Source organism: Trichoplax adhaerens, genomic scaffold (assembly GCF_000150275.1).
Source record: "Trichoplax adhaerens TRIADscaffold_5 genomic scaffold, whole genome shotgun sequence".
Taxonomy (NCBI): domain Eukaryota; kingdom Metazoa; phylum Placozoa; class Uniplacotomia; order Trichoplacea; family Trichoplacidae; genus Trichoplax; species Trichoplax adhaerens.
In genome coordinates, this window is record NW_002060947.1 from 935812 (window position 1) to 959528 (window position 23717).

Sequence of the window (23717 nt, forward strand, 5' to 3'; positions counted from 1 at the left end):
ATCTAATGCAAAGATATCTTCTTCCCTATTTTAAACACGGTATTTTGTCTCAGAAATATCAAATTTAAACTTTCATCTCTGTATTTAATTTGTATTTCATGATGATAGGTATTAAAGTATCATTAAGATTGAAATTATTGATATGCAAATAAAATTTATAATCCATTTTTTGTTACTTCAACTTCTGCTAACTACGCCGTCAACTATTATAATAAACATTAATATATCTGATCTACCAGCATGAGTCTGGAATCAATGGGGGTTTCTTCAGAATAATAAAAGCATAGCAGCTTTTTAGCTGGTGTCGCATAGAACATACTATTAATCATTTTATATGCTCGAGTTTTACAGTTTGCACTTATTAATTCTTGATATCCCTAGGATCAGTTTTGTAATGTGATTGGCTTCATTAAACTAGAAAGATATATAAACACTATTATTTACTTTAGTGACCCAATGAAAGCTAATGATACTGAATATTAAACTAGAAAGTAGACACATGGTACCCGTATAATGAAAGGTAATAACCTGACTGTAATAAATTTTAATATACGAAGTTCAAGTTCGTCAATGCACAAACAGGTTGTCAAAGCCTTTTCGTAGCTCTGTGAATAGAACCTTTGTAATTGGCCTTTATATCGCTTTTGTCGTAAATCAGTACTCACTAATTAAATGTACGCTGACTATGTAGTTTATACATGATTATTGATAGCACTTTTTGCCGAGAGGTTATAGATTGTTCATTGTTTCCATTTTACTTTTTTGATCGTTTTTGTCGCTGATTGCCGTCAAGATGGACACCCTTTATATTATTTCAGCCATATTTTGGTTTCCAAGTTCTTGGATTCAAATCGTGGTTATTTCGCTATTCTATTCATTGATTTATTCCATTTTTAAACATTATTGTCTACCTTATCGAGTTTTACGAAGAACAGGCATACCCTTCGATCGTCCTACTTATTTAGTAGGCAATAACTTTGACTTTGATCCTTTAACACTTCATAAACGTCAGCTAGAACAGCAGAAAAAGTACGGCTTAGTTTATGGTGATTTCTTTTTTACCATTCCTACTATATTTATAGCGGATCCAGAGATGATTAAGAGTATTATGGTTACTCATTTTTCGAACTTTTGCAATCGATTCCAAGCCATTAATATGCCCATTCTGTTTGAAAAATCCATTTTAAGGATCGCAGACGAACCATGGAAACGTATTAGAACTGTGATGATCGGATCATTTAGTGCTGCCAAATTAAAACCTATTGGAAATCTAGTAAGTGATTCTTGTCGTATTCTAATGATTAGTTTTGATGAGGGTTTTCATAAAAACAAAAAAGTTAGTTTAACAAAACCCTGTGAACACCTTTCTATGCATGTATTACTGGCTGCAGCATTTGGTATCGAATTTGAAACATTAAAGGATGAGAGTAAAATAACCGAAGCTGTTAATGTTCTGTTTGCAAATATGCCAGTGGGTTTGCGTATGGTTATGATGCTTTCCATTCGACTATGGGAATTTCTCGAACCTTTAATGGGCGGTAAAGTGCTAAGTTCAATGGATTACTTAATGCAAATAGTATTAAATGTAATTAACGATCGACGCAATAATATCAAGTTGAATAAGTCATGCCGTCAAGATATCTTACAAATGTTGATAGAAGCTGGCGATAAGGGCAAATTAACTGATGAAGAAATTGTCGCTCAAGTATTCTTTTTAATGGTTGGAGGTTATCAAACTACCGCTAATACTTTAATGTTTGCTCTACATTCGATTGCTACAAATAGTAATGTCCAAGAGAAATTATATGATGAAATTCAAGCTAAATATGATAATAATAATTGTCACATAGATTATGATTTCGTTCTTGAGTTACCATACTTAAAAATGGTTTTAGAAGAGACTACACGAATGTATCCTCCTGTGATATTTCCCGATCGTGGGGTTAAAGAAGATATTACTATCAATGGCTTGCTTATTCCTAAAGAGGTGATGATTGGATTTCCTACGTACGCCATACATCATAATCCAGACTATTGGCCAAATCCAGAAGAGTTTCGTCCTGAGCGTTTTACAGTTGAAGAAAAGGCAAAACAGATTCCATTTAGCTATATTACATTCGGTGGTGGGCAACGACATTGTCTTGGTATGCGCTTAGCCAAATTAGAGGTTAAGATGGCAATAGTGAATATATTACTTAAATACGAACTGTTTCCAGTTGAAGAAACTAAAGTACCATTAGAAATAAAGAGCGAGGCAACATTGATGCCTGTTGAAGAAATTATATTAGGTTTAAAGAAGCGATAGTATTTATCGCTATAATTATATAATATAAACTGCTAGAGTAAAAGATTATTAACACCGATGTTTATTGCCTTCAAGGCATTACTTGAATTTTACGTAATGATTGTTTACTACTTTGAGTAATGAACTGAGAAAGAGTCGTTGTACGTAAAGGATGAGTAATCTACTGTTTAGATGTAAGCTGATAAAAAGAGTCTATAATTACTATAAAAATTCCAATTTACACTGGCTTCGTTACTTTGATATATTAGCCGGTGTAATGTAGTCCCAAATTAGCTCAAGATTCAATTTGGTAGTTGTATGTGCACCTGATAAGTGTAAGATGAACTTAATTTATATAATAAAGTGAAGTTAGCAAGAACATATAGTTCTTATTTTGTTGTATTTAAGATAATTTTTCGCGTTTGGTTAGCTGAGAAGTAGAGGATTGTTGTCGTGATTATCTATAAATAGGATAGAATAGTACTTTCCTTGCAGTATGGGTTATATTTTTATTAAATGAGTAAAAGCTAATAGAATCTTCTGAGAAATGTATAGCTCTGTAGCGAACTAAAATCATCTCCTAGTAGAATGATTTACATCAAAGCTCTTGTTTCAAGTTAGATAGCCTTTGTTTACGCCTTTATAGATTTGTCTTACACAAAAGCAAGCTCATAAGAATTTTGAGTTTCAAAATATAATATAGAAATTGAGATTTCATTTTACCAAATAACAGTAGAATGTAACCATTGTAATGGTTAGTACAAAATTTAATGCACACTATATGTAAGTAAAGGCAGACAAAAAGACAATTTAGGGACTCGCTTTTATTCTATCAGACTGAAGTTATGAATACATGGTTTATATCGTAACAAGTATACAACAATGCAATAAAACTATCGGCTCGTTGTTGAAGTTTAGGTCGCTCTTTATTTCACTTGCTCGAACTAAGTGCTCTATCAGACAGGATCACGTCTTGTCATGAAATTGTAATAATAATAATCAAATCTAACATGAACATAAATTTTATATTATATCCCAAAATACGTGAACATTTATAACATGTGATACTATGCATTAGATAAAGTGTAGATAAGCCGGATGGAAAGTGCATGGTTATAACTTACATACGGTAGTACAATATCTAGAATTCTTCCCGCACCTTGTATCTGACGGAGTTAGAGTAATAAAGTTCTCCTCTCTGAAACTGCTCTCTCTTGTCTCAGTCTATAACTAGAAAGACATATTATTACACAAGCTACGATATTGCTATACAGTACAGCACGAGTCATGTTACGACAAAGAGTATGAATGATGAATGAGTGAGATATCTATCAATTTAATTGAAAATATGTTACAATAACTCATTGTAGGCATTTAATCTTGCATCTTTGCCATTCATTACAATCGTTAAGTTGATTTTCTTTCAATCTTGCAAGTATTATGATATAGTAATGCTTGAATGTAGTATTGAAGCAAGCAATATAGGTTGTGGATGAATATTCTTAACTCGAAATATAGATACTATTGGAAGATATTTATTTTGCACTACTAGTAGTATTCACCTTTACTTTGCATAGTTTCCAGCTGCAACTGTTTATATTATGCAATCGTAGTTTCGTCTACAATTGATCATCTAAACCAAATTGAAAAATATATGGCAGTGCTGTTGATAATGGCGTATGACAGCTATAGTGTCTGTATAGTGCATTTTGGACATGTTAGCGATATTTTACAGTCGTCATCGTGTGATATATCTGGTTACTGGAAGTAAATTAATTAAAGCAATCATCCATTAGTTTGTGTAGAGTAATAATAGCGTTTGGCCGTTCAGCTTCGATTCTGGGTCTTGTGAGCATAGTCTTTGTAATATAAGGTTATGATCGAATTACATCGGGTGATAATCTTTAGCAAGATTACATAAACAAAACTCGGCTAAGGGCTTTTAGAGATACTACAACACTCTATTATATAGTAAGTTGTCTATAAATCATGACCAGCTTCTATAGAATCACACTTTAAGCTACCTATGAGTACATAAACGTATACATGTACGATAGTGCAAGAACCTACTTAGACCCAGCTATTCATTAATATCTTACTGATAATAAGTTACTGTTACGCTAGTTAGTACAATCGCTTTGCTGATATTCACTCTGGTAGAACTTCACTAATTCAATTTTGTCATCGCTTTCGCAAGATTGAATCGCTTTACTGACGGAGATAGGTTAATCAATTTTTTAACGCAATATCTCTACAGTAAAATGCGCTACCCTTTCATAAAATGACTAAACCTACTCGTATATTTAATTCAATAGTCCATTTTGCAACAGTAACACCTCATTAATTGAAGCAGACCCTACCTATGCTAGTGATTTAATAACTGTTAATAATTATAATGAATGGTCAATATTTACTTTCTATGGTTCAATTTACTTTATTTGCATTACATGATGTAATGCAAAGGTTTAATACTGTTTAAATAATGGCACATTCATTGCTGGACTGTTGAATAAATGACTATTTTATTGTAGTCAATTTTGCAAATTACTTTTTCCTATTTGTTATGGGAAGTATTGAAGGAGAGTGACTTTCCAGATCTTAAGAGTTTTAAAATGAGAATTTCATATTTGCTGGTGGAATATCCTAATTTACGGCAATCTATAAATCTTTTCATTCGGTATTGGCAATATTTTAATCCCGTGAGGCAGTTGCAATATCGAGCAGGAGGGTCACAACAGAGTGGATTATGCTTGTGTAAAGTGAGGATAAGAGCGTTTAAGGGTTTATCATGTGGATTCTTGAGATTATTGCAACATTAAGAATTTCGTCATAAGATGATAAAACTAAAACGTAACCATCACGAGATACAACTGCTGATATTATGTAATACGGACTTTATTAACTCCCCACTCCATTATTAGTTATATGGATCTTAGCGTCTTTAGCAAGCTGTGAAAAGAACACATTTGAAGCTGTCTGTCGAGGTTTGCTCACTCGTGTACCGATACCCTGCTAGCAGAGTTATGTAGGTTGTTATGCGCCTATTACGATTTACGTTGGTGAGTCTATGCATTGACAGATTGACTTCCTATTACCTTGGCCATTTTCTGTACAGTTCATGATCCACAAATCCCCAATCACAACTCATCCTAACTGATGCTAACTAATCCTAACTAATGACAACGAATCACAACTATGGTGGTCTAGGTAGAGGTCATGGTCATGCCTTATTGACGTTCTTCACTCATTTCTACGGGTACTGTACCATGGACTAAGGATGATGTCAGATTACCTAGTCAAGATAGTCTACAGTGTACAGTACACAGTATAAGGCTTGATGGCTATGTACTGTACTGTAGTACTGTACACTGTAGTGGGCATGTCAGTCGTGCAGTACAGTACGGTGTGTCGGTGTTTACACGTACAGTACAGTACTGTATGGTACCATTACGGTACCATACCGTACTGTACGGTAAAGTCACTTCCAGCGTGATGTGCAGTACTGTACAGTACAGTACAGTACAGTACAGTACAGTACAGTAATAGTACAGTACCGTACTGTACCGTACAGTACATTTCTAGCAACTCATTGAGCACGGTCCTGAAAGGAGCCGGCTAAACTCAGAATTCTATAAATAGGGAGGACCACCAGTGACCATAGGAGCATATAGGAATAAGGATAGATGTTCATTTTACAGTTAGTTTATTGCTCCTCGTGGACAGGAAATTAACCCTGATTTCTCGATCATATCTGGAGGTGTGCAAATACTGCACGGTAGAAGAGATCGACTCGTAAGTATTGTCCGTGTTCACTCATGTTGCACCGTTACGTAAATACTGGACGTAGTACAGTATAGTAAATCTGTAGATGATGACGAATAGTTTATTGTTATTTATTACTGTGCTAGTGTACATTAGACAATATACGTACATGTTATTTGACAATCAGTTGGCGTGCGTTTCATCTAGTATTAATACTAGTCACATCGCATGTATAATATCAACTATCAATCAATCAATCTTAAGTAAGGGATTCTTTATAATAAATAAAAGTATAGAACGTAATTGAATGATTGACTAGGTTACGTCAATACTGTAGTATGGTAAATCCGTAGATGATGACGAATAGTATATTGTTATTTATTACTGTACAAGTGTACATTAGACAATATATCATGTTATTTGACAATCAGTTGGCATGCGTTACATCTAGTATTAATACTAGTCACATTGCATGTATAATATCAGCTATCAATCAATCAATCTTAAGTAAGGGATTCTTTATAATAAATAAAAGTATAGAACGTAATTGAATGATTGACTAGGTTACGTCAATACTGTAGTATAGTAAATCCGTAGATGATGACGAATAGTATATTGTTATTTATTACTGTACAAGTGTACATTAGACAATATTCATGTTATTTGACATTCAGTTGGCATGCGTTACATCTAGTATTAATACTAGTCACATCGCATGTATAATATCAGCTATCAATCAATCAATCTTAAGTAAGGGATTCTTTATAATAAATAAAAGTATAGAACGTAATTGAGCGATTGACTAGGTGGTTGGTAGTAAGTGAATGGATCTACAGTACCTGTATAATAGCTCGTTAAAGTCAAATTGGACACGTTGATTAACATGTTATCTACAGGATTAATAGGTAGAGTAAAAACCGAGAATATCCGGTTAGAAGTAAGTATTAAAAGGGTTCTAATTAAAAAGCAAGCTACGAGCTAAATTGACTAGATCATCGAAGGGAAAGAATACCTAATTCTGATTATCTCCTCTTGCCACAACCTTAGTCATGACGCAACTAAATAGATAGTTAAGGTATTCCCTTGACAGATTTTATTACTGATATTTGAATGTCTTTTATTTCTTGATTTTAGTCCAAGTTTGACGTCCAAAAGTGGGATTGCATTGCCGTTGACATTTTCCTTTAAGGCAAATCCGCTATCTTTATTATGATGGCGATCCAGGACATCTTGGTGTTCCTATTTGTGCCACAATCCATCACTCATTTTATTGAACTAACAGCCATAATTGGATTAGCAATTTTAATTTATAGAATAGTAATTGACCCATATCGACGATTAAAGAAATTGGGACTCGCTGGCCCCAAATTTAAGCCTGTCATTGGAAATATTGCAGATTGGGGGCCGACTGGGCAGCATCTTGCTCTGTTGGAATGGAGAAAGAAATATGGAAATGTATTTGCTACCATGTTCTTTGGTACCCCGACCGTTTGGATTGGGGAGCCCAATATGGTACGAGAAGTGATGGTTAAAAGTTTTTCCAACTTTTCAAACCGGTTTCCACCTTTTGGAAAACCCATATCACCGTTTGACAAAGGAGTTCTCTTTTTGAAAGATGATGACTGGAAACGCGTTCGAAATATCCTCATTACGACTTTTTCAGCTTCTAAACTGAAACAAATTGTGCCGTTGATGAAAGACATTGATGCCAAGTTTATTGAAGAGCTAGTTGAAACTAATCAAGTAGATGGTAAAGTAAACATCTTAGATCATGCCGGCTATTTTTCATTAGAAGTTGTTTTGGCTATTATTTTTGGCATTGAATATGAATCCAAGGAGCAAAAAATCAAATTAGCTCGTACTGCCAAAGATTTAGTTGAGCCTATACAAGGGTTCCTTTTGATTATTTTTCTGCTTTGCCCTTCTATGTGGAAGATTATAGAACCATATTTTGGTACCATCGTACAGTCTATTAATAAGATTACAGATCTAACAAATGAAATTGTTAAACAGCGACGAAAGAATTTAAATGCTGGTTTGCCTTGTCGCAAAGATATGCTACAACTTATAGTTGAAGCTGGCGACCAAGAAAAATTAAGTGATGAGGAAATTATAAGTCAGGCCATAATTTTTTTCATTGCTGGTTATGATACAACATCCAATACTATAGCATATGCTTCATACTTGTTGGCTACGCATCCAGAAATTCAGGATAAGTTATACCAGGAGATTTGCACGAAATGCCCAGATGTAAATAGCATTGATTATGAAATATTGAATAATTTAACCTACTTAGATATGGTTATTTCTGAGACACTAAGGCTATATCCACCGGGATTTTTTTCCAATCGTGAAGTTAAGAAGGAGGTAACAATTGAAGGCGTCCGCATTCCCAACGATAGTATCGTTGGTATACCTATTTATACAATTCACCATAATCCTCAGTTTTGGCCAGATCCTGAGCAATTTATACCAGAACGGTTCACACCAGAAGAAAAGGCCAAACGTAATCCATGTTGTTACTTACCTTTTGGTGATGGGCCACGAAATTGTGTTGGTATGCGATTGGCTTTATTGGAAGTAAAATTGGCATTAGTAAGCTTAATGCAAAATTTAGAGTTAAAGACGGTGGCAGATACAGAGGTACCGTTAAAGCTGAAAACCGGGGGTACTTTAACAGCTGCTAACGGGATCTGGCTAGGACTTGGTACTCGATAAAGCATGCATTGACTACTCTATGTAAGTCGGTAGTAGTCAGATAATGCAGGTTGGCATATTTGAGCGTTGAAATGACGATTCAAGTACGTGGATTTTAACTTAATAATTAATTCAAACAATAATTGATGACAAGTGCATGATCAATCAATCAATTTTGCCTTTATTGGTTCCATAGTAGAACTTAAACCAATTTTGTAATTTATGCGTTTGATTATAATTATTGCTAATGTGGTGTTACTCATGTTGTTATTCCTTATCCTTGTATTGTAAGTGACTCGTTTATTAATTCTAATAAATTGCGCTATCTTGTATTAAGCTATACCTGAAGATTGCGCTTGCCGTATCTGTCAAGGTTTAGCGATTCATGTTACAGTCACATCATATTAAAATCTTTTTCTACCAATTTGGATGGATACCGGCACTCATATAATACTGCATACTGTAGGTATGATTCATTCCTGACATAATTAATCCTTCAAAGTTCTAGATATTTAAACTCACTCTATCTAATACGATAATACCAGGGTATTAGCTCATAGTATACTGCTTATAGCTCAATTATATTAGTACAGGTCTCAATAAGGTTTACTCTAAGTCAGTTAATTATTTGAGTAATCACTACGAGATGATGAATGACTTGTAATATTTATGCAAGTATGTATGGTTTTTCATATAATTCACTCTTTTTCGCCTGCACATTAAGTTTTATAGTTTACGCTACACGAAGCGTAAGTTAGCGTAACAACGCAATATTGCAAGTAGTAAATCGAAAGCTAACAAATTGATTTATATTTATATGATTACAATTATTTTAGTGTGTGATATCAAAACATTTAAATTTAGCAGCCATAATTATTATACTGTTTTCACTGTACACGGAAACTGCGTGCCACGTATCAAAGCTGCAGATTATTTGTACCAAATACCTGAATAGCATGAGTTTGTATGCAAGAAATCATTCTAATTTATAAACAGTTACTGTTGGAAACTTCGTATCTAATTTAAAATTTAATTTACATTTTGTGATAGAGATTCCCTAGAACACGTATACGTCGTATACTGTAAGTAATCTCACTCTCACTTTCACCGCCGCTTTTACTTTTAATACTTTTGGTATTTTTTATATCGTGTTCTGGTGTTTCTTGACTGTTAATAAATTTATACTTATTTTTATAACTCGCGTTACCTAAATTAAAATTAACTCTAAATTCAATGTTTTATCGGCCCTTTCACACCTTTTACTTTGAAAAGTACTCGTATTTTTTATATTGTGTTCTCGTGTTTTTTGACTGTTAATAAATTTAAATTTATTTATTTATTTTTATAACTCGTGTTATCTAAATGAACTCTAAATTCAATGTTTTATTACTTTCAAAACTACACGTATTTTTTATATTGTGTTCTCGTGTTTTTTGACTGCTAATAAATTTAAATTTATTTATTTTTATAACTCGTGTTATCTAAATGAACTCTAAATTCGATGTTTTATTACTTTCAAAACTACTCGTATTTTTGATATTGTGTTCTCGTGTTTTTTTGACTGCTAATAAATTTAAATTTATTTATTTTTATAACCGTGTTATCTAATTGAACTCTAAATTCAATGTTTTATCTTCCCCTCCTTTAGCACTAATAATTACTAATTGCTACTACTATATCACAGAGACTCTTTACCGCAAGACTTTAGCGTACGGTACTGTACAGTGTACAGTACCAACCTCGTTTTGTACTGTACACTGTAAGGTATTGACGTACAGATCCTCATCGGTATCATGCCGATACAAAATTCACTATATACAGTATGGCAAACGTTACCCGTATCATACCTGATTAAATGTCTTAGTACAGTACTTTCCACACATGCAGTACGATATCCGGGTACTGTACAGTACAGTACAGTACAGTACAGTAGTTCAGCACGATCTTACAGTACAGTACAGTACAATATTTACAAGGGCGATCAGAAATCTTGAGGTTACCTGCAGGCTGATGATGATATTTATTTATTATTGTACTGTACAATGTATATTAATGTATTTAATTTCAGTTGAGAATAGGAATCTCGACTAGAATCTATTCTTTTCCAGCGAGCCATTATGTCGATTAATGATATTTTAGCAAAAATCTGGTTACCACAAACTCCTTTACAACAGTTGATTGTTGCAGTGGTGGTTGTTACTTGTAGCTATTTTTATTACAAGTTTTTTGTGGCTCCTGTGCGTCGATTGAGAAAGATTGGATTGCCATTTCCTGCACCAACAGCATTGACTGGAAATATATTCGATTATGGACCTACCAAACAACATATAGCTCAACTAGAATGGCAAAAAAAGTATGGTACTAGGTATGCAACACAATTCTTTAAAGCTCCTGCAGTATGGATTGCCGAGCCAGAACTGTTGAAAACAATCATGGTCAAAGATTTCTCCAACTTTGCTAATCGCTTTTCATTTAATGCAGCTTTGCCATACTTCAATAAAACGTTATTGGAATTAAAAAATCAGGATTGGAAACGTGTTCGAACTATTCTTATTCCAACATTTACGGCATCCAAGCTCAAGTTAATTGTCCCACTTATTAAAGATACTGCAGATATTTTGATCGATAAACTTATTAAAGCGGATGAAAAAGGCGAAAATATCGATCTTTGGAAAGCCTCTGGCATGTTTAGCATGAAAGTCATTCTTGGAACTGCATTCGGACTTGAATTTGAAAATGAAGAGCAGGAAGTCAAACTGACAAACGCAGCAGGTCTATTTTTTAGACAGGACTTTGGCATTAGGCAAACTATATTCCAGTTAATCTTTTTTGCTTCAGCCAAACTTTTCCTCTTCCTTGAACCCAGATGCGGAGGTAAAGTGGTCAAGTCTATTTATTATATTGTTGGCATAACCAAGAATGCCATTCAAGAACGTAGAAATAATATGAATGCAGGCATACCTTGTCGTCGAGATATGTTGCAACACATGATTGAAGCAGGTGGCGATGATAAACTCACTGATGATGAAATTATCAGTCAATCCTTTATTTTCCTTTTAGCTGGTTATGAAACCACACAGAATACGCTTGCGTTTGTTTGTTATTCATTAGCTACGAACCCAGATGTCCAGCAGAAGCTTATCGATGAAATTGATGACAAATGTCCTGATGAAGACTCGGTAACTTACGACGTAATCTCTGAGTTAACTTATATGGACATGGTAGTAAGTGAAGCTCTACGAATGTATCCACCAGCCTCTTTTATTAATCGTGAAGTAAATGAGGAGGCGACTGTTGATGGAACGTACATTCCAAAAGATGTTATGTTGTCATTTCCAATCTATGCAATGCATCACAATCCAAAATATTGGCCAGATCCTGAACGATTTGATCCAGAACGATTTAGCTCTGAAGCAAAGAGTGAACATCATCCGTTTTCTTATCTGCCATTTGGAAGCGGACCGCGAAATTGTATCGGTATGAGATTAGCCTTACTGGAAGTGAAGATGGCATTAGTGAAATTATTGCAGAAAATTGAATTTATCACAACTAAGGATACAGAAATTCCTTTACAATTAAAGTCATTGTCAACTTTATCGCCAGAGAATGGGGTCTACTTGGGTATTCGAAAGAGATACTAAGGCCTGCAACTAAGTCATTAAGTCACCTTTTGGATTGCCGTAAAGTTGATAGCAAGGTCTGCTAAGATCTCTTTGCGGCTGCTATCGATCATATTTTCCGTGCTTAATTATCCAACGCTATAAGGCTGTATTCTTTCACTATAGCTAAGTAAATATCCATAGAATTAGTACGATACGTGTACGTAACATATTATGTATAGTGCTGCTCTATCAAGTAAGTTTATAACGACTTAGGGGTAGATCATGCTTCAGAAGTGTAATATCTTCAAGCATTTTGATAATCATTGATAGCTGTTCGATTTGTTTGTCCGTACTTGAGTTGGGCAACAAAATAGATATTTTATACTGCCATTAAGAAGCTTAAATATATTTTCAAAAGCTAATTTACTCTAAATGCTAACAACCAGATTTGGTTAGTAATTATCAACAGAAAGTAAAATTGAGTTATGGGTGATACTTAAATACATTTTTGATGATATATTATACCATTCCAATATCAATTTGCCGGTTTTTATAAAGTCATGCGCTTTGATAGCAACAAATATTACTACGGTATACTTGTAAACGTCAATAAATCATAAAATAAAATAGTCTATTTCTTTATACTGTCGTACTAATTATCCAGGTTTATTTTTAAGTACTACCTTAGTAGATTTTCTCGTTCGTGATACTTTGCGTACTGGTTTAATTTAAAGTGGCTGAAGACGTATAATAATGTGTGTGGCTAACAACTAGTTCAGCAATACCATTAATTATTGTTGGTGTTATAAGAATAGTTGAGTGGCAAGATTTTGAAGGATAAAATTAAAATAAATAATTCGATCGTTACAAGTGCAAACACAGCGATATTTTCCACTGATAGTGCAATATTAAAAGACCGGAGTACTGTATATAGATAACAAAATATAAGCCGCGTGTCTACAAATCGCAGCTCTGAGATAGAAGCGATAGAGAATCAACTTAATAGCAAAATTATTACTTTTGTGGAAGAATAATTATAATATTTCTAGTAAGAAATTCAGTAGTACCTACTACAGACGAGGCGATAGTAAAAATATAGATCCTGGAAATAGATCATGATTCCGGCGACTACTGTGTAGCGGCAGTGTACAGATTTTCTAAACACCTGATTGGCTACAGAATTCTACCAATAGGGGCAATTTCGTAAATTTTTCAGGCTTAATTTAATCGTCATTCCAAGTTATTATCTCGCGCCACTATAATGCTCTCAAACTGATCATTATTACTTCCGTCGTTATTTATAACCTCAGATTTCTAGATCATTAGATTGATATCTTTTGTGAAAATATATGGACGTTATGAGGGCCTTAAAAATAAGTTGTAAGATTTTATAGGAATGCACTGGTTGATCATTCGAACAGCGATAATAAGGACTATATCTTAATTCGGTAATAAAAAGGAGCCTATATTTTTCAGTAACAACCTTATATTGATAAACTAGTTAACGAAATTCTTAAAATTTCCGTATGAGATTTAAGAAATGTTAACTACTATAACTTTGCTAAATTTAATGCCAATTATCAAGTGAATTAGGGTTCTACTGTAAATTGAGATATCTTCATCATTTCAAATCTCGATATGCCAGCGCTGTTATATCGCAATGTAAAAATGTTATATTGTGTATCATATAGCATGGAATAAGTAATCGATCTGCTTATTTAGAATCTTGAACAGGTCAATTCTAATTATTGCAGATATTATACCTTGATTACTGGCAAAATTATTAAACTAATAGTAATTGATCTTTGCAATAAGTGGATTAACTAGAGCTTGGGTTCGAAATCGAGAAGCTCCACATTTGTATTGCTAAAATAGTAGAACGTGCGCCCTTCCTAATACTAGCAACAATATGCAATTATTTTACTAGGTGCAATCGACTGTTCTATCGTACACACTTCTTTACTCCATACTACTACCATAATTTTAAAGCCTGTAACTGCTATAATTAGCTGAAATAATATAGAGCATATATGTGTAATGTGTGTAATGCCACTACAGCATATGAAAAAGATCTAGCCGTTGCTAAGCTGACGTATATGACGTAAATGCATTATGCAAATTTTACAGCATACAGTACAAATTAATTAATATACAGTACAGGATAGTAGATGAAAAATAATATTCTTAATCGCATTGCAAGCCTATAACTGGTTGATGATGGTGTTTATCAGCTGAGGCAATATTAATATTTCATCGATAAAACTTAACTAAATACATTTTGATGTTAATAATATTTATATAAAATTAGTGCTGCTGGTACTCAACTTCCACCTAGTAAATCTATGGAGCTGATCTAATCTTTAACTTATAATCAGTAAGCATAAAGTAAATGATAATACATTACCAACTGATTTACGGATTGATTGAAAACGGAATGCACTTACAACAGAATATATTGAGTATTTTATGGCTACCCCAGTCATTTACACTTTTAATTGGGGTAGGAGTTGTCATGATTTTGATTTGTTTCATTTATAAAGTTGGAATTGTCCCTCGTCGAAAGCTGAAAAGAATTGGATTACCTTATCCCGCGCCAACATTCTTAAAAGGTAACTTGTTCGATTATGGTGCTGATCAACAGCACATTGCTCAAATAGAATGGGGCAAAAAATATGGTGATGCCTATGCAGCGTTATTTTTATATATACCTGCAGTTTGGATTGCTAATCCGAATACTTTAAAAACTATACTAGTTAAAGAATTTAGTAGTTTTAGTAATCGCTATCCATTTACTCAAGCATTATCACCGTTTGATAAAACATTGCCGGAATTAAAAGATCACGATTGGAAAAGAGTTCGGACGATTTTAATGACTACTGTAACTGCATCGAAGCTTCGACTTACTATGCCAATAATTAAACATGCAAGTGATGAATTTATTCATCGACTGATCACTGCTGATCAAAAGAGTCAAAAATTAGACATATGGACTTTAAGTGGTCAATTTTCTATCCAAGTAATTCTTGGTACCGCATTTGGAATTGAAGTTGGATCAAAACAGCAAGAAGAGAAGTTAATCAAAGCTGCAAGTGATATTTTTAGAACCGAGAATGTTGGAACTATCCAAATTATTTTGCGATTTCTAGTATTTGCTAATCCGATAATATTTGCTCCAATTGAGCGATTGTTAGGTGGAAATTTTTGTAGCTCTGTACGGCATATTGTTGAAATAACTAAAGCTGTTATTAAAGAACGCCGGAATAATCTCGCTCATGATCGACCATGCCGTAAGGATGTCTTACAATATATGATTGAGGCAGATGGCAGTAACCAACTTTCAGACGATGAAATGATCAGTCAAGCATTTGTCTTTCTTGTCGCCGGTTATGAGACAACTCAAAACGCTTTAACATTCGCTTGCTACTCATTAGCGACCAATCCTGATATCCAACGAAAACTAATTGACGAAATTGATAGCAAATTTCCTATCAGTGATTCTCTAGACTACAATATTGTATCAGAAATGCCCTATTTGGATATGGTAATAGCAGAAACGCTGCGATTATATCCTCCGGCGATTACTACTAACCGTGAAGTGAGTCAATCCATGATAATTGATGGGATACATATACCCAAGGATGTTATCTTGGCTATTCCTATCTATTCTATTCATCGGGATCCAAAATATTGGCATGATCCAGAACAATTTATTCCCGAACGTTTTACTCCAGAAGCAAAAGCAAGTCGTAATCCTTATGCCTATCTACCATTTGGTATTGGACCCCGCAATTGTGTTGGCATGAGATTGGCTTTACTGGAGCTAAAAGTAGCCTTAGTCAAGACGTTGCAAAATATTGAATTTTTTGCAAACAAAGAAACTGAAGTTCCTTTGAAATTAAAATCTTTGTCCACCTTATCACCGGTAAATCCACTATACTTGGGGATTCGCAAAAGATTCTGACTAGTTTAACTAGTATTTATATTTTATACGGTCATGTTAATTATTGTCTTGCTTGTGACACTGTCTGAGGTTTGCTCAAGACTGGCTAGACTGGGCTTTTTTTTTATCTTTGATAGCTCATTAGTAGGACTATCACTTAAAAAATTTAATTTTTTGCATAATGATGTTATACTGTTCAATAAATTAACTCTAGTATTTATGAAGAGGTTATGTCGTGCGATTTCAATATTTTTATTTTTAATTAAGCTCTCTTTCATCATAGAAGCTAGATAATCAAACTGATATAATGCGATATATTCTCTGTCAATGTAATATGCATATATAAAGAGATATTAAATAGTTTCTAATCAAATGATATGTATTCTCTATTGATAGTAAATTAAGTGTATGCGTACGGTGGTACAAAAAAATCGGTATATTATGTAAAAATTAAAATTGAATTACTACAATTCATTTAAATTTCTAATAGAGAGTCTAGCTCGTCTAAAAAGCAATTTATGTTTGAAGACAGACATTTTCCGTTAGCTATTTGCATGATCTGTTCCGTTGAACATGATTTGGCAGCAAATCCGTTAAATCAAATCAAATTATGATTGCATGCCATTGCAAACTAAATTAAAATTATTCTCGAATGTATGCCTATTGTAAATCAAAGCTATGATAAAGAAATTTTATTCGTAGCTCGTCTATGCATAACATGGATGGTCTATTGCCTTCAATTTTATGGTTGGTATTATTTAAGCTTCTTGTACTTTCTTAGAATCATGGTAATAATTATTGCATTATACCATACGGTTTGCTGTACATGCGAAGCTGCAGTAAAGCCATCTTACTCACAGCTCATCTTTGTATAAAGTCATCACATTATTTACTACTACTACAGTATAATTATGCACTATGTCAAATATCTAATATGATTATTGTTGTTTTGAATTGATTTTCGAGAGCGGTACAATAAACTCAGTCGCTGATATCCGACGTAGTAACGATAAATTTGTTCCTTGCCGTAATTTAGTACTCCAATAAGATTACATACAATACAAAATATGAACATGTTCTATCCTACAGTTACGGTGTTTCGATTTATTTCACATAGAATTTTAGCTAACATATACGAGAAAACAGGAACCATTAGTAAAGTTATTCTTATTAGTTTTGGGAATTATTTTGATCAAAACTGTGATGCCTTCAAAGATATATATTCATATCATGCAATAAGTGCTAATCATAAAATAAGTTACCGTATTTTACTGTACTAACCATGGATTTTAAGGTGAAGGGATAAGTAAGGGAATTATTAAAATAAATAACAACTAAATTATTATGTCTGTACAAAACACACTATTAGGATATTTTAAGGAACACAAGCGCAGAAATGCTTGGTATTGATAGTGCAGCGTATACTATTGTGTAATTTAAATCACTTGTGAAATCATTTGTACAATTAAATTGTTTCTTTTCGTTGATGAGTTTATATAATTGGTCCATTGCGTTGCCAAGGTTGCTTTTGGCGATAGAGATGCCAGAACTTCATGGTTGGAATTAGCTTGTGATTGCAATGTTTGTAAGCTAGCTATCAATTATATAATATAATTTTGGAGTTAAGATTGATATTCATTTATGATAGCTACTAGATGGCAGTTCTATTACTTAGTTTACTTACCAAGTCTACGAAAAACTGAGCATTATTTCCATTTTCTGATGGGAAGCTTGTAAATTTTCTAAAATGTACAAAATTTGAATCAGTCAGCATTTGCATTAGTCAATAGATAAACCAACCGATACGGTGAAGTAAATACGTTAAGGCTACCAAACATTTTGATATACACGTGTTGTTACTTTGGCAAGCCTTAGCTAGTTCATTGATTATATTACTATTGCGGTTATTAATACAGCCCTTATCCCTAGCGATGAGTAATTTTAATGCGATTGTATAAAACACTAAAACTATAATCACGTTAGGCGTGTTTGAATAACGCTTTCGTATTGTTAATAAATGGCTATTACTTACTTCGAATCCTGCCAGATATTACCGTACGTATTTTCAGTAATAGAAATTATAATTCTGATGAAATATTATAATAAAGTTAAGTATTAAACTAAAATCTTGATATTGCCATAACTATTCTGCTAAATTCTAAAATATGTAGATATTTCTGCTTAGACTACAGCCGTTCGAATCCTGATGAAATTTAAAATACAATTACGTTGCCAAATTATAAGTTATACACGAAAGTAACTTTTCAGTAAACTATTGAAAAGTTATAAATTGGTGATATTTATATGCTTCAGCAGCACTAACACGGACTATTATTATCCAACAAGTGATCTAGTAACTAAATAAAATCTCTAAAATACTTTTAATTTGTTAAATCTGATTTAAATTTGATATGCTATAATATGCATATGTTGATCTTATATGGACATGACAACAAGACCAATGATCGCATCTACCGTAATTTAAAGTTGACTTGTAATAAACTGTCTTCCAGCTAATCCTCTGAAACTTTCTTTTACCTTTTCGTTCACTTCTAGAGTTTCTCCTGACGCTTAGGCTAGAATAGATTTAATTTGATTAATTTTAATAGTTGTTTAAATACACTTGCTTTTCGAAAAGCTTCGAAACATAGCTTGGGAGTACTGTACGAATAATTGATTATTTAATTTGACAAGGATTCATCCGTCCATCTAGCTACAACTATACCATATACGATATTATGTAATATAATACGTATCAATTATTTTTAATAGCAAGAAAATAAGCAATGCTCTATTTCTTGATCTACCGCGGTAAAGTAAAGTGAGTCTCTTCTCTAAAACAAGATCAAAATTAATCATATATCTCAGATTTGGTTGAGAGAAATTATTATCTGCTTAAGTTTTGAAGTAATTTTATGTAAATATTGGGAAGAATAATAGGTTTATTTAATTTTGGTTATCATAAGTTGATCCTTCTATTGATTATTCTGAAAAGGCACGTAGAAGAAATGCTCTTAATTCATCTGGGTGAGAGGTCGATGGCATTATGATATAATTTCCTGCGGGTAAATTATAACGTAATGTTACTTCTCTCATGTTATGCCTTCCCCACTTGTTCCATCTAAAAAAATAAAAGCTTAACATAGGGCAGGATGCTTGTCATAATGGATACATGTTGCTAAGTAGAGCGATAGAATAAATACGATAAAATCAATTGAATGCAGACTTTATAGATGTGATATCTAACAAGTTTTGTGATATCGCAATAAGTAAATAAGAATATATCCCGATGTTTTCAAGAATCTTACTAGCTGATGTAATATTACCTAAAACTTCCCTTTCAGCTTTTAAATACATACATACAATACTTGTTTAGTTATCGTAATTAATAAGACCAATTGAATCATAATTTATTGTATGCTATTTGTTTCCTTGGGTACGCTATTGTCTGAATCTGTATATCTAGGATGTGGGCCTGGCATTACAGTGTTATTATATACTGTAGGCTAGTTGGAATCGGAACAGATTAGATGATCGCATCAAACGTAATCTCGAAGCAGTATGTGGTATCAACTTGAGTAAAAGCGGCGGAAAATAGAAATATCGGCATAAGCGAAGATTGAAGGTTTCTAATAAAAGTTTGTGATTACTTTGGTTGTAAAATACTTGATTATCACCAAGACACCATTGATTAGTAGAAAAATAATGATTCTAGATTCGATTTTTGCCTGGTTACCACAATCATGGATGTGGTACATACTAGCTGTGTTTGCTATTGCTGTGTTAAACATGCTTTACAAGATTGTCGTTGCACCTCGTCTGAAGTTAAGAAAATTAGGATTACCGTATCCTCCACCATCTCCGGTGATAGGAAATCTAAACGATTTTGGACCTAATAGTACACATATTGCCCAAATAGAGTGGCAGAAAAAATATGGCGATATCTATGCTGTGCAATTCTTCCATGTTCCTTCCATTTGGATTTCTAAGCCTGATATCTTGAGACAAATCATGGTTAAAGATTTTAGTAATTTTCCCAATCATTTTTCATTTAATCAGTCGCTGCCTCCTTTTGATAAAACTGTAGCTGAACTACGAGATCATGATTGGAAACGTGTCAGAAATATCTTAGTGCCTACATTTACAACCTCTAAGCTACGCGTTGTTGTACCATTAATTAAACAAGCAACAAGTGAGTTTATTCAACGATTAATTGAAGCTGATACCAAAGGTGAAAAATTAGATATGTGGAGCTCATGTGGACAACTATCGATGAAAGTAATTCTAGGTACAGCGTTTGGTGTCGAGATTGAATCAAAGGAACAAGAAGAGAAACTGACTAAAGCAGCCGGAGTCTTTTTTAGGACTGATGATATGAGTAAACTACAAACCCTTTTACAGTTTTTAGTATTCACGATGCCGAATGTTTTTAAGCATATAGAACCTCTCCTAGGGGGTCGATTCTCAAATGCTGTGAACTATATCGTTGATATAACGAAAAATGTTATCCGAGAGCGACGAGATAATCTTGCTGCTGGTAAACCTTGTCGTAAAGATATGATGCAACACATGATCGAAGCTGGCGGTCAGGATAAGCTTTCAGATGATGAAATTGTAAGTCAGGCAGTTATATTTCTTTTAGCCGGTTACGAGACTACACAGAATGCTCTATCCTTTACAATCTATGCACTAGCAACGAATCCTGAAGCACAGCAAAAATTAATCGATGAAATAGATAGTCATTGTCTTGACGGCGATTCTATCAACTATGATATAATATCGTCCATGTCTTATTTGGACATGGTTATTTCGGAGACTTTAAGGCTCTATCCTCCAGCTACTATTACTAATCGCGACGTTAAGAAATCTACAACAATAGACGGAATATTTTTCCCCGATGATATCATGGTAGGCATTCCAATCTATGCTATTCATCACGATGCTCGATTGTGGCCAGAGCCTGAACGATTTAAACCTGAACGTTTTACACCAGAGGCAAAAGCAAATCAACATCCATTTGCTTATTTACCGTTCGGCAATGGACCACGAAACTGTATCGGTATGAGATTGGCCTTATTAGAAGTAAAGCTAGCTTTAATCAAGATATTGCAAAACGTGGAATTTGTAGCTATAAAGGAAACGGAAGTACCTTTAAAATTACGATCTATCAATACTTTAGCTCCTACTAACCCGATATATTTGGGCATTCGAAAACGATTTTAAATCATAAACTTTTATTACTGGCTAAAATAATCGAGCTAAAGGTTAGATGTAGCATTGGATAGTTTCATCCACCTTAGGATCCAATGGAGACATGCAGTAGCGCAGTTTACCAGTAAGATAGTTTTTACAGTATAAAAATTCAGTTACGGTACTTGTTGCTCGATAGAGCCCTCTGTTCGATTTTTACTATAGAGATCAAGGACATATTATACTAATGACGTTTATAAAGAAATAATCTTAAGGATAACGTCTTTGTCGCCTTGATTGTTCTTATTGAGTTTAACTAATGTGTTTAATTGAAGATAATCTCTGATTAGGAAATTAAAGGTTCATCTATAAATCTTTATCTTTACAGAGCTTCATAAGCGGCTTTTCTATTTAATCTCTTACAAAGACGTTAAATAATAATTTTTAATTCTATCATCGTCTAAAGATACGTATCTTAAAGTTTCATAAATTCAACTAAATTTCATTTGCTGTAGTACCTAAGATCACAGAGCGCTGTGCCCAATTGTAAAAATAAATCTATTGCTGAAATTTTATAAGTCTAGGCTAATTAGTATACATTCTATAATGGTTCCTTCAGTTGTATTAAATATCGTTTTATTCGTGATCAAGTGAGGAGGACATTATAATAATGCAGTATGTGACTTCTTCAATTCGGTAGAACAGATCATTAATTCATCTAGTTTGGATGCACTGTCGATCAATCCTTAAGGGTCTGTATTTAGCAAGTATTTGCAACTCAGAACTGTTTCTACAATGTGTATGACATGGATGCAGCCCGAAATGCGATTTTTCAGCTTTCAGTGCATAGAATGAATATATTCACTTATTAAAGAAATGTCTACTACCGTATACTGTATTCTATCTGTGTACTTGAGTACGCCATGATCTGAATTTACCTATCCAGAGCGTGAAGACAACATTGTATTGTGCTTGTATAGAGCAGTTATGATCTGGAAAATTAGATGTTCATATCAGACATGATCCCTATCTGATATACTGTACAGCATCAACTCGAGTGCAAGCGGTAAAAAAACAAAATATCGGAATAACCGTAGATTGAAGGTTTTCAATCTTTCATAATTAGATTACCAATAATTTGAATCAAAGTTATTGATATTTTTCACTACGTTATCCATACTTTAATTGTTCCTATTAATCAGTGAATGTTACTGTAGCTGTGATCCATAGTCACTGGTTATAAGATTTTGTGGGTACATCTTAAAGCCTTTACCTGTTAAAGTCAATAGTTTATTGCTGTACTTCGATTTAATCTATTGCTAAGAAAATGAATGAAAATTTTCAATTCTATCATTATTTATCGATGTGTTATAATTTAATAAATTTGACGTAATTTCATTTGCGGTGGTAATATTGCGAGATCCAAGTACAACTCTCGGATCGCAAATCATAGTCTATTAGTAAAACTACGGTATAAATCATCGTTGATTTATATATGTTATTGATCGATTTCTTTAGATATTTTTGATATTATTTCATTTTTATGTAATAATATATGATTTATTAAATTCCGTACACTTTACACTCCATTCGGTTGTAGATCGCATTATCGACCAATTTTTAGGTGTCTATATTTAATCAATACTTGAAAATAATCTTTAAAAAAGGGATTGTAGAATATACATTTTACCGTGTATCACGGAGAGCACAGTGAATAAAAATTCTGGTATAAGGGCTTTTATAAACTGAATAGGTAAATGCTACCTGAACAGTTATGGTAATTGGATAGCTGTAACCTTAAAATTGGAGAAATCATGTTGTGATAAATTATCTAAAATAGTTGTGTAAGAGCTTCAGTTTCTAGTAAGGCTTCACTTTATTTCATATATCTGTTCGTCTTCTAAATTACCTTGGAATAACTATCAAATGTCTAATTTTCTACGATGCAATCTACGATTAAAACAATTCTAGTCGCAATTGCTTACAGGCAGTGTTAATTAATTGTCCGTACAGCTTTGTTACGTTGGCAGACTTTTACCAGCCCATATCCAATGGCTTGTCATTGCTTTATTCTATTTTATAGTGTGTGAAATGAGAGTAGCAAAATTTTGTATCCATGTTTATGTACATACATAAAATGATGAATCACGGGATATCCATTACCAATCTGCATCTTTATGGCATTTACCTCTTGAATGCTGATTACCATAATCTTACAATATACTAATTGTAGCATATTGCA

At 33.4% G+C, this 23717-nt stretch overlaps 4 protein-coding genes across 4 annotated transcripts; all 4 read left to right on the forward strand.

The window, feature by feature from the left end:
• Positions 1–793: 793 nt before the first annotated feature.
• On the forward strand, positions 794–2305 carry TRIADDRAFT_56204 (uncharacterized protein; the record flags this gene model as incomplete). Its single annotated transcript, XM_002112277.1, has 1 exon — positions 794–2305. One exon carries the CDS (start codon positions 794–796, stop codon positions 2303–2305), a length of 1512 nt encoding a protein of 503 aa, XP_002112313.1.
• A 4953-nt stretch (positions 2306–7258) lies between these two features.
• Positions 7259–9076, forward strand: TRIADDRAFT_63933 (uncharacterized protein; the record flags this gene model as incomplete). The annotated part of the gene is made up of 1 exon (XM_002112278.1): positions 7259–9076. The coding sequence occupies one exon, from the start codon at positions 7259–7261 to the stop codon at positions 8762–8764; it is 1506 nt and encodes a 501-aa protein (XP_002112314.1). The 3' UTR covers positions 8765–9076.
• A 1784-nt stretch (positions 9077–10860) lies between these two features.
• Positions 10861–16306, forward strand: TRIADDRAFT_25944 (uncharacterized protein; the record flags this gene model as incomplete). Its single annotated transcript, XM_002112279.1, has 2 exons — positions 10861–11617; positions 15537–16306. The coding sequence occupies 2 exons, from the start codon at positions 10861–10863 to the stop codon at positions 16304–16306; spliced, it is 1527 nt and encodes a 508-aa protein (XP_002112315.1).
• A 3768-nt stretch (positions 16307–20074) lies between these two features.
• Positions 20075–21508, forward strand: TRIADDRAFT_56208 (uncharacterized protein; the record flags this gene model as incomplete). Its single annotated transcript, XM_002112280.1, has 1 exon — positions 20075–21508. One exon carries the CDS (start codon positions 20075–20077, stop codon positions 21506–21508), a length of 1434 nt encoding a protein of 477 aa, XP_002112316.1.
• Between the last annotated feature and the right edge of the window lie 2209 nt (positions 21509–23717).